Source organism: Dreissena polymorpha, chromosome 9 (genome assembly GCF_020536995.1).
Source record: "Dreissena polymorpha isolate Duluth1 chromosome 9, UMN_Dpol_1.0, whole genome shotgun sequence".
Taxonomy (NCBI): domain Eukaryota; kingdom Metazoa; phylum Mollusca; class Bivalvia; order Myida; family Dreissenidae; genus Dreissena; species Dreissena polymorpha.
In genome coordinates this window covers 10,727,152-10,739,261 of record NC_068363.1, presented here as the reverse complement: position 1 = coordinate 10,739,261, position 12,110 = coordinate 10,727,152, and the positions used below count along the sequence as shown (strand labels likewise).

Below are 12,110 nucleotides of genomic sequence, written 5' to 3'. Positions count from 1 at the left end.
AAAACTAACAATTTTAAAGTTTGAATACTTACTCCCTGAAAATGGCTGCGCCCATTCGAAATTTCAGACGAATTTACAACGGATTGAACACTGTTTCATCCCGTTTTGTTGAGGTGCTATTTTTAAGAACACATTATGCAAACATATCTAAAACATTTTTCAACAATATCATAAACAAAGCAATAACGCCTTAATTGCAGGTCGCTTTTAGTTTGAAAACCGCTCTGGTTACTGTCTGTCTCTGTCAGGTCACAATATAGAACGTTGATTCTTGACCTTTCATTTTACTTCTTCTTCAAGGCTTTGAGCTTTTATGATTACATACGTAGCTCAGATGGTAAATATTTGGATTATTGCAACTACCTTTCATTTTACTCTTTTTGATTTGTTACCGGCTTTTAAGGTTATTTGGACCTCGTTTCGTTTATATGCCAGGGCTAGGTCTTGGCTGCATGGTTTGTTAAATGCCCACCCCAAATGACCCCTGGTCAATCCCCAACATTTCTTCAATATTTAATGCAGTACTTCACTGTAATGGGCATATAACCATTGGCATGCTCCCTTCAGGCAAAAGGCGTTGGTTCTTGAACAGTTATAAATATAATCGTGGTGCCAGCACTTCAGGATTTTTTTACGTTTTCATAGATCGCTATAATTAGAAAAAATCCACTGCTTCTAATCACACAAATTCTCCAGGACTCACTGTATTGAGACCGCCATCCTATTTTCACTGTGTTTGTACCCTGTGTCCTCTACTGTATACATGTGTAAATTGTATGGCATGCAGGTAAACCTAAACAAAGTTAGTCATTAGTGGAATCATAGAAGTAAAATTCATGTTAATCAGCAAACAAATACCTCATATGCCTTGGGAATCCCCATATTAGAAAGTAATAGGCCAATTAATAACAACAATACATCATCTGACACATTTACCTATATTTACTGGTCTCAAATTATGATTCATAATTTGCTTTTATACTGTTTGACTTGACTTGATCCTGAGTTTATTTGTCATCTGCTGCAGGATTAGTCCCAGTAGCTGGGGTAGGCAGCAGGCGACTAGAGCGTCTAACCCCTGATTTCCACGCTCCTCTGTTCTGTGGGTCTGTGTTTCCCATGACACAGGTGTGCAGGTCATCCCTCACACAGTCAGACTACGATTTTCTTGGTCTCCCTCTACCTCTAGCACCAGGAATGGCCATTTTCATGATAGGGTTGATACAAGAAGTGGCACGTTTGACATGCCCATACCACCTCAGACGTCTGGCTCTCAGTGATGCAGTGACTTCTGGTATCCCTAGTTTTCCATACAGCGTGTCAGTGTCGACTCCGTCGTCAGGTTTGACGCTGCAGATCCAATGGGCCATTGCTCTGTCATTTCTACGAAGTCGTTGTAGAGAAGAAGCGGATGGTGCCCACGCTTCACTACCATGTAACATGGCAGACCGGACACAAGCATTGAACACTTTGCCACGGGTTTTAAGGGAAACATGCTTCGACGTCAGTATTGGTAGTAGCTTCTTAAACTTTCCCCAGGCAGTGCAGCATCTGGTGATGATGGCAAGTTCGCAGCCTCCCCCAGCACATAGCGTGTCACCCAGATAGCAGAAGCTGGCCTCAACATCCAGCTGTGAGCCGTCGACGACCACCTGGGTAACTGGTCTTCCATCAATTGGACGTGCCTGGTCCAATCATCTCGGACATACATAGTCCGGGATGCTGGTGATCCTTCCCTTGATGCCACTGCACTTTTTGTGCACCCACAGTTTGCACTGGGTGCACTCAATGGAGTTCACTCCCACTCCACTCCTACATACCGCACAGGGATATGCTCCAGCGTCACGCAGGAGATTCAGTCCAGGACCGGTGATCAAGAGCTTTGTCTTCTTCATATTGACCCTCAGCCCTTTGCTTTCCATACCATCCTTCCAACCTTTCAGTCTGGAGAGACACTCCTCCAGTGAGTCCGCGATCACAGCAAGATTATCAGCGTAGAGGAGCTCCCATGGAACCCAGGTGCGGAATTCCCTCGACAGAGCTTCAAGGACTAGGATGAAAAGCAGGGGACTGAGAACAGAACCCTGATGCTCCCCTACTCCAACTCCAAATTACTTGCTGTACTGTCCCTTGACACGTAAGCGGCTCCTGGTGCCTGTGTACATGCCCTGTATGACACGTTTGTATTAGTCAAAAGAAATTTGACTTGAAATACACCTATGCATCATTAGTACCCATCTTCTCAAATCCTACAAATATGCTTAGGCATTTCAAGGAGTGCCTGCTAAACTTTGTCAGACATTTTCACTTTTTTTCTTCAAATTACAATATACATCAAAATGGTATAACCCATCAATACAACCACCTAAATTTTTCTACACCCTGCTTTTTCAGGCAAACTACCAGGCTGTTTTCTATACAATTATATGGTCATTAACCATATTTATAGTTCATATGGGTACCAGTGCACCTAGCTAATTGGTATAACTATTGCCTATTCCAGACCTAAAGTATGAAATCTCGATATAAAGGACCTCATTATTGTAACTTTGCCATTCCTTGACTTGCTAAATGCCAAATATGGTGATGTGTGAAAACTAGGAGTCATGTTTGGTAAATGATAACTACTAGCCGGGTTGTTTATTTTTATAATAATATTTTAGTATAATTCTCTTTAAAAAAAAAACACAAGAATTTTGATATTCATTATTATGTTTCATTAAGACTTATATGAGTACATATCGATTACAAAATATGTCTGCCTTACTATTCACACCACCGTCCACTCCTATTTATTACCAATTGTACTCGTCAATAAGTTGCATAATTTACTGTTAACATGTGCCAATTTTTTAACATCCTATAGAAACTATAGCAAATATAGATCATTTTTATCAAAACCCTCATGTTTGTGGGGTTTTACTATTTGTTTCAAAGATGGGTTTTTTCCAGACAATAACCAGTACTTTTTATAATTATAATAAAACCTGGGGTGTTGTTTTTACCTAAGGGTTTGCAATGTGATATATAACAAAATTATTTTTATTGAACATTTAACATTTTTTAACTTTTTATTTAGAGATGCAGTGTCCCATGCAGGAGTATCAGCAACAAAGACCATGCCAAGCATTTTCCTGTAATTAACAGTCCCATGTTGCCTGATGGAACATTTAAAGGCCAGACAGCCTTCATCACTGGGGGAGGCACAGGGCTGGGCAAACAAATGGCCACCACGCTGTCAAAACTTGGTGCTCAAGTAGTCATAACCAGCAGGTCAGTTCCAGTCTGGGACACAATGCTAAAGCCTTTTGATGAACATTAAGGAGAAAAGTTGCCTGTACCTTATTTGGATAATAAAGTTTAATCGCCATTGAGGAATTTAATAATTGTTTGTTATATTTTAAGTGTCTGATTAAATTTCTATGTTTCAAGAATACAATTGTATTGAACAATTTCTAACATGTAACACATTGGGCACAATATTCTATTTACTTTCAGTACTTTCTTTTATAAAAGTAAGTGATAAACAGGACCCAGCTTTTTACATTTGCTTAATTCAACAAATTGCCAATTAGAAATGTGATGTAGTATTTAAAACATATTTTTTAAGAAGTATTTTGACTCTTTAAAAGGTACTGTTACTAAGTTTTAAATGTAGTAAAAAATCAAATTGTGTTCACATTGTTTTTTATGAAATAAGTAAGCACTTTGCACTGTGTATCTAATTTTTAGAAAACTGGATGTTCTACAGGGCACCGCTGAAGAAATCCAGAAAGCAACAGGCAACAAGGTTACATATGAGTAGCGTTCTGAGAAAACTGAGCATAATGCATGTGCGTAAAGTGTCGTCCCAGATTAGCCTGTGCAGTTCCTGATTAGCCTGTGTGGACTGCACATGAATTATGCCCAGTTTTCTCAGAATACGGCTCATATGTTGTAAATGAATATTTCAGCCTCGCTCTGGGAAAATGGAGCTTAATGCGTAATTTTTTTTCTTAGTCTGCACAGACTCATCAGGGATAACACTTTCTGCCTAGACTGCAAATTTGTTTGTAAGAGACTTCCTTTAAACAAACAAAAAATCAAGCATAAATGAATTAAGCCCCAATTTCCGAAGGCATGGCTCAGAGGAATTTGTAGTAGGTCACAGGCTGTGTGATTGGACGCAAATTATTGAACCAATATTGAGCCCAGAGCTGTCAATGAGGCTACATGAATTTTATGCAGCAAATGCATGTTTATGAGAGATTTATTTTTAGAAAATTACATAAAATGGGGCATTATTAAATAAACTACATTTAATAGTGCAATTATTATATCAAATTTAATAGTGCATGATTAAATACATATGTTGTCTTCCTTTTTCAAATGATCTCAATCTTGCAAACAATGTTAATCAGTAAATCAATTGCAGATATGTAATACATGTGTCTATGTGACAGGTGTTAGCTGTAGCAGCGGATGTCAGGGATCCAGCAGCCATCAAGAAAGCCGTTGATGAATGTGTGGCTGTATTTGGGCTGCCAAAGATCGTCATCAATAACGCTGCAGGAAACTTTATATCACCATCAGAGAGGCTATCGGCAAATGCGTGGAAGGCCGTGACTGATATTGTCCTTAATGGAACCGCATTTGTGTCCTTGGAGCTTGGGAGGAGAATGATAGAAGCTAAACAGGGTATCATAATATTATATCAGGGTTTCCTTTAAAAAATATATTGTGTTTTTCGGAAAATAAATATGGAGTTTGCAAGCCATATTTCTATTGTTATCTATCAGATAATTTGTAATGAAAATATTCTTAATCATTTCTGATTGTTAGATTGAAATTGCAAAATTTGCAAAAGATGTAATGGTAAAACAAAGTTGCCTAACTGACTATTCCAGGTGGTGTGTTTCTGGCCATTACAACTATCTATGCTAATAGTGGCTCTGCTTTTGTGACGCCAAGTGCAGCTGCAAAAGCTGGAGTTGAGGCCCTTGCCAAGTAAATACAGCATGGAGCAATAAAGCAATGGACTTGTTCTCATTAATATATATCAAAATGTTTAAGCAGTATATATTGGTATCACCATAGAGGTCATTCCATCTGTCTTTATCTAGTAGACACAAACTTGTCAGTCAAAGTTAACTCCCACACATTTCAACATGAAATGTTTAAACTTGCGCAAATTGTTCTTTATAATATGAATTTCTGCTTGTGTCATTGTTATAATTAGTAAAAACTTACTCAAAATATGCATTTCTAAATTCAATTTTCTATATACCGGTAATCACAATATAATCAGAGGCGAGCCCAGGGGGAAGAATAATATAGTTATTGTATACATATTTGTTGAACTTTTCCTGCCAGATGCTTTCAAATTAGTGCTGCCATTTTCATACTTTTAAGTGTTGAGGAACAATTAACAGTCTATATTGTAAACTATGTTGGCTGAACCAATATGAATATGGAAAATAAAACAATTGTACTTACTTACTGGCACAACAACAAACCTTTTTACGTATTAAAGTTTGGGGGAAACACAAGTGCATCTTATCATTTTGTTGTGACTTTTTATATAGAAAATATATATTGTTATTTTCAGGTCCCTTGCAAGTGAATGGGGTCGATATGGAATACGTTATAACTGTATTCAACCAGGACCAATTCAAACAAAGGTATGACCAACTACAATAAACATTTACTTAAACGCAGGAGTTGTATTGTTTTTATGTATTATTTATTATTCATCATACAAATAAGATATAAATAATGTACATTTAACATCCAAAAAAGATATAAATAAAGGACATGTTGTAAGAAGTTAATCTTAAATATTTTGTTTAGCATCAGTGTTTTGTTTTTACAATTTTGTTTCAATGAGGCATATTTTAAGTTTTTTTTATAAAATTCAAATATAAAATACAAAATAAAAATACAGTAAGTTTTTATTTTGCTACTCCTATTGATGTCTTATTGTAAACATGAGAAAGTCTTAGGGAGTAAGAAAATATACTCATGAGCTGGAAACATGTAGGGTGCGTTCAGTCGACTGGATCCAACCGGACAGTGGACAGAGAAGTTGCTGGAGGTGTTGCCTACTGGTCGCCTTGGTAACGCGCAGGAGCTGGCCAACCTGGTGTCCTACATGGTCAGTGACTACTCCAGCTGGATGACCGGCGAGGTGAGACCAAGTGTCGTCTGTATTCAAGTGTGAGCCTCGTTCTGGGAAATCTGGGGTTTATGCTTTTCTGTTAAGTGTCATTCCAGATTAGCCTGTGCAGTATGCACAGGGTAATCAGGGACGACATTTTCCGCTAAGACTTGATTTTTGTTTAGAAGAGACTTCCTTTGATCAAAACATTCCTTAAAAGCGGAAAGTGTCGTCCCTAAAACCCAGTTTTCCTAGAATAAAGTGTCGTCCCTAACACAGAGTTTTCCAAGAAGAAAGTGTCGTCCCTAACACCCAGTTTTCCTAAAGGAAAGTGTTGTCCCTATCACCCAGGTTTCCTTAAGGAAAGTGTCGTCCCTATCACCCAGTTTTCCTAAAAGAAAGTGTCATTTCTATCACCCAGTTTTCCTAAAGGAAAGCGTCGTCCCTAACACCCAGTTTTCCTAAAGGAAAGTGTCGTTCCTAACACCCAGTTTTCCTAAAGGAAAGTGTCGTCCCTTACACCCTGTTTTCCTAAAGGAAAGTGTCGTCCCTATCACCCAGGTTTCCTTAAGGAAAGTGTCGTCCCTATCACCCAGGTTTCCTTAAGGAAAGTGTCGTCCCTTACACCCAGTTTTCCTAAAAGAAAGTGTCATCCCTATCACCCAGTTTTCCTAAAGGAAAGCGTCGTCCCTAACACCCAGTTTTCCTAAAGGAAAGTATCGTTCCTAACACCCAGTTTTCCTAAAGGAAAGTGTCGTCCCTATCACCCAGGTTTCCTTAAGAAAAGTGTCGTCCCTTACACCCAGTTTTCCTAAAGGAAAGCGTTGTCCCTAACACCCAGTTTTCCTAAAGGAAAGCGTCGTCCCTAACACCCAGTTTTCCTAAAGGAAAGTGTCGTTCCTAACACCCAGTTTTCCTAAAGGAAAGTGTTGTCCCTTACACCCAGTTTTCCCAGACTAAGGGGCCATACAATATACAGGTATTCATAAAGCTCTAGGTAAAAACATTCATAGTTTATCCATTATCAGTTATTTAAAAAGCACAAAACCTAATAGTCTGCCCACATTTACATGTTCACTTTGATTCAATAGGGTAATATGTTGTTTTTATACAAATATGTACATGTATATGATATATGAGCCATGTCTGGGAATATAGGGATTAATGCACATGCTGAAAGTATTGCCCAGATTAGCCTTTGCAGTTGGCACAGGCCAATGAGGGATGACATTTTCAGTTTTTATGCAATTTTTTGTTTGAAGGAAGTTTTATCAAAATAAAAACCTTGTTTAGGCAGAAAAAATTGTCTTAAATTAGTGTGTGCACATTGCAAAGGCTAATCTGGGAGGATACTTTACCCCTTGCATTACGCTCAGTTTTTTCAGAGAACCCAGCAGCTCATATTTATTCAAAAAAAGTGTATTCTGGGCCAAAGGCCGTTTTAAGTTTTATTGCATTCAATTGTCCTAATGTTGGACAAGTTCAGAGTGGACTCAACTAGTTTTAATTCTATTGTTTTTGCCAAACTGGTAAAGCTGTCCAAACATACATGTATTGTGAAGCTAAAAAAGTGGGAACATTCATCAATAGTGTAATTGTGGCAGTAAAATAGGACATTTATTTACTATATATTAATTTAACATGTGTATTATCAGAAATTTACAATTGACATCTCACCAACTGTCAATCAGATACTTATCTAAATATCAATCGACCAATCAGCAATCGATAAATCGGGCGCCCAGGTTGCTAACGACAGGCTTGTCTGATTTATTATTCTTAATCCTCCTGTCACTATAATAATTATGAAACATTACGATAATCCCTTAAGTGTTTACAAAATGCACATGTTTAATAGCCCATTAGCCCAATAGGTGAAAAGTTTGTTGATCATTGATACGTGAACATTCAATTCAGCTGAGAATCGGAAGACGTTACTAATTGATATTTACACCAAAAAATGATCCCTGACTATAGGTGTAGGACTAAGATCTTAATTGTGGATTGTGACTCGTTTAAGGTGGTGAAGCTGGATGGAGGGGAGTACTATGGCAGGGCCGGCTCATTTAATGAGCTGCGAGCAGTCACCAATGAGCAGTGGGACATGCTGGCTCAGATGATCAAGTCTACAAAGGGCTCATAAGGATATAACACTCACACTATTTGATGTTAAACTTGACCAAAATTATACATTAACTCTTTACCACTTAGATACATACAGTCAATCTTGTATTTAGAGACCACTAAAGGGAGTAACCAAAAGTGGTCTCTAAATAAAATGGTCTTTAAATAAAAAAAAGGCCATTTGTGATGAATGCGGACCTTTGATTTTAAATCCAGATATCGGATTATCTATTTTTTACACAGCGATTTCTGCTTTTGTAATCAAATGAATCTAAATAGTAATAAAATGAATAAAACAATTTTTTACTTAAAATAAGTTGTATTTGTTCTCTCTAATTCTAAATACAATGTAAATGGTTTGCACGGAAAATGGGTTTTTCCAAACTCATTCGCGATTAAATTTACGTGCACTTTTACTCTTCGACACTTCCAATACCCGAATTTTCTCATTAAACGTTAATACTTTCCGTTTTGACATTTTAATTTCTGCATGTAAGCTTATATATATCTGACTCGATTATGGTACATAGGGAAATAAATAAAACACCTTGATTGAAAACTAAATAAACATGCCTGATTGGAAAATTTGCTAACACAAACTAATTAGCATAATAACAATTACATTTTTTAATGAACAGATTTCGCTACATGTTACCGATTAATAGTTTATTTTGTACACCTCGCGAGAACACTGTGTAAATGTTTGTAGCGTCGGCGCATTGTTTCTGCAATAAAATCGGCGATCAAAGTTGTCACTTAACGTTCCAGATGGTCAACTCTTTAACCCGTATACTGTTGGCAATACCTTACTGTATTATTCGACACCAAAAATTGATACGCAGTCAGCATTAACACCGGTCAGAACCGGTCATCGAGACATTGGAAAATGGCTGGTGTGAAATCACAACAAAGGTGTCATAGTTCATGTTATCGGCTTAGATAAACAATCAACACTGATTTCTTCCTGAACGGTCAACAGATTTACCACTTTTACCTTAAAGCGGTCGCTTAATTCAAGACTCGGGCATCAAAATACACTAAAATCAGCGGTCGCTGGTCGCGTAAGACAAAAGTCGCTTAATACAATATGAAAATATAGGTAGGTAAAACGCTCGGGTGGGATTTAAAGTGGTCGCATAAGACAAAAGTCGCTTAATTCAAGTGGTCACAAGCACAAGATTGACTGTATTTTAACACATTTGCAGTCCCTTAGAAAGTTAATTTTAATTAAAGGCCTTTCTTACCAGATTAAAGTTGTAAAGGCTTCTTTCCAACCCATTGATACTGATAAGCAGCAAACAGCATAAAACCTGGACAGACTGCGAGTTACTTGCAGGCTGCTCTGGTTTTATGCTGTTTGCACATAGACATTTTCACTTTGCTTCTGAGTGGGAAAGGGTCAAGTGCTGGTAGGTTAACTGACTGCTGTGATATAACTGAAATACTCTTATACACAGCAAAAAATCCAACTAAACAAACACATTAATAATAAAATGTTTGAAAGTGAAGTTAAAAGTTTCAGCCAGACATCACAAGAACTAATGTTCACAATAGGATGCAGTAATTGTAGCTAGTGGACGTATGCAAGATAGTGGGATTCTGACACTAATGATATATGAAGCATAGGCTGGACATTCACATAGCGTCACAGCGTTCCCTCAAATGTCAAGGAAATCTAATTTCCAATGATTTCAGAAAACCTTTAATTTTACAAAAAGCATCATGGGGAGCATTTATCAGTTTCATGTATATTATTGTTACCAGTAATGTATTTCCACCCTGCCTATGTGACTCTTGGTATCATAAATCTGACAAATTGTATCGGTATTTTTTGTAATTAATTTGTGAATAGTAAGATTTTGTGTAAATGATGCAAAATTTCAACGATGCTTAACATTCAAAATCTGAACTGTGCAAAATAGGAAGTTATTTAATGTTTTATCAAATTTGGTCATTTAAAGATTTCCAGTGAATTTTACAAGACATTTTTTCCTTACAAAAATGATATTGCACACTTTAAGCCCCTTAGGTGAGAAGTATGATGCACTGTTAAATAAAACTTCAATTAATATTTGTGTCACAAATTTCATATTAATAATGCTTTAGTTGCAAACGGTTACCGTTTTTATTCTACACAACTTTTTTGAATTCTTTGGTGTTGTTTTTCTGTTTATTATTAAAAGTTTATTTGAAGATACAATTTATCTAAAATGTATTAAATTTGTTGTATATTTTTATTGTTGATCTGGATAAAGTGCCATGTCCATATACTTTCAATAAATATGCAAAAATTGACCACCCTCAGGTGTTTTATTCCCCAGAATACTAGCTTTACTGATATATCAAACTAACGGAGAAATATTTTACTGGAATATATTGAAATGAGACAACTCAAATCTCTATATAGCCCACTATTTCACAGCAATTATGTTTTGGTATGACGTGAATAGTGTCAATTGTTTTAACAAATAATAGCAAGTGCTTGTAAAATAGCCTCACTTAATACCATTTATTATTTAGCCAATAACGCAAAGTAAATGGTATATTGCCTTAATGCATTTGTCTGCCAGGTTTTATTAACTTCATCTGGCTGCAAAACCGCATGAAATATCACCAGATAAGCGAGGGCTGAATTCTAGTAAAATCAAAGCGTTGAAGGCACTGAAGTTGTTCGCTGTTGTCATGCTTGATTAGCTTGTGCGCATCGCACAGGCTAATCAGTGTGCACAGGCTAATCTTATTTGACGTGCATTAAGCCCCGTTTTCCCTGAAAGCAGCCAATATGTACAGATTTCAATGATAAACACTAGACTGGCCAATGTCGTCTTACAAGCTGGTATATACACTCATTGCTAGAGGGTATATACACTCACTGCTAGAGCAGAATCATTTGTCGTCTGCTGCAGACAGGCAGCGGTAATCGTCCCTAGCAGACTGAGTTGCGGTTCTTACCGTACTTAAGGCTTCTAAGCACATATTGATTTGCAAAATATGCTCTGTAAAGTTAGCTGGCCGCTAACGCGACCAACAAATAAACTGTCCAAAATCATTTATCGAGGATGAAAACCTGTATGTCTTAAAATTAAGTCGCACAAAATAATAATTTTTGCTCAAAACTGGGGTTTCCAAAAATTTATCCAAAAACTTAATTATGTAATTAGGGTGAAGACGGTATGAAGTAGTGACCCACGGGTTGTTTCGTCAGTATATAACTACTACCATGGTGATCTTATTATGAGTGTACCTGCAAAATGTGAACCAAGGCAAGAAGCAACGACTAGACGCAAGTATTCAACATATTTATTGCGAGAAATGCCTATATACAGGATATCGGTGACGTGTACACAGTGCAGGTAAAGGTGCTTGTACACATTTGTACACAGTACAAATAATGGTTGTATTGCTCTAACAACAGTTCTTGAAGTCTCTAAACCATTTCGGTCATGCAAACACTTGGAGATTTTCACACACTTCATATATTTTAGAATTATAACATGATATCTAATTGTAAAACCATCTGAAATAACAAACAGAGTAAACAACATTCAACAAAGTCTCTGCTAAAAACTGTTGCATACATACCATTTGTTATGCTTCATATTGCCATATTGGTTCAAAAAGGTACCATGTGCCTTCTCATTTCAATGTCACATGGTACCTTTTCGCATCAAGGGGGCGATATTTAATAAAAAACAACATTCAGTAACATGCTTCATACAAAATTTCAATATAACATGCAAGAAGCTCATACAGTCTTCACACCATATCTTACTACTTGTATAATAACTTCACATTCCAATAAAGAAATGATAGATATTCCCAGAGAAACTATTTGGTATTCGTCAGAATT

At 36.9% G+C, this 12,110-nt stretch overlaps 1 protein-coding gene and 1 long non-coding RNA gene across 4 annotated transcripts in view; one reads left to right on the top strand and one right to left on the bottom strand.

Moving 5' to 3' along the window:
• LOC127844935 (uncharacterized) overlaps nt 1-12,110 on the bottom strand; it is a 168,157-nt gene that overhangs the window by 6,023 nt on the left and 150,024 nt on the right. The gene's annotated exons all lie outside the window — the stretch shown is intronic.
• Nucleotides 6-10,555, top strand: LOC127844933 (2,4-dienoyl-CoA reductase [(3E)-enoyl-CoA-producing], mitochondrial-like). Of its 3 annotated transcripts, none has more exons than XM_052375497.1 (8): nt 6-113; nt 3,080-3,273; nt 3,733-3,790; nt 4,443-4,677; nt 4,887-4,986; nt 5,588-5,660; nt 6,020-6,166; nt 8,157-10,555. In XM_052375497.1, the coding sequence occupies exons 1-8, from the start codon at nt 42-44 to the stop codon at nt 8,277-8,279; spliced, it is 1,002 nt and encodes a 333-aa protein (XP_052231457.1). In that variant the 5' UTR covers nt 6-41; the 3' UTR covers nt 8,280-10,555. The 3 variants fall into 3 exon arrangements, with proteins under 3 accessions (XP_052231457.1, XP_052231458.1, XP_052231459.1); XM_052375498.1 differs by lacking the exon at nt 6-113 and adding an exon at nt 222-337; XM_052375499.1 differs by lacking the exon at nt 6-113 and adding an exon at nt 767-787.

Excerpts from the sequence above, each read along its gene's own strand:
- LOC127844933 (XM_052375497.1), top strand. The coding sequence starts at position 42 with ATGGCTGCGCCCATTCGAAATTTCAGACGAATTTACAACGGATTGAAC. Across the intron at positions 3,274-3,732 it reads CAAGTAGTCATAACCAGCAG|AAAACTGGATGTTCTACAGG; the intron begins GTCAGTTCCAGT and ends TCTAATTTTTAG. Across the intron at positions 3,791-4,442 it reads AGAAAGCAACAGGCAACAAG|GTGTTAGCTGTAGCAGCGGA; the intron begins GTTACATATGAG and ends TCTATGTGACAG.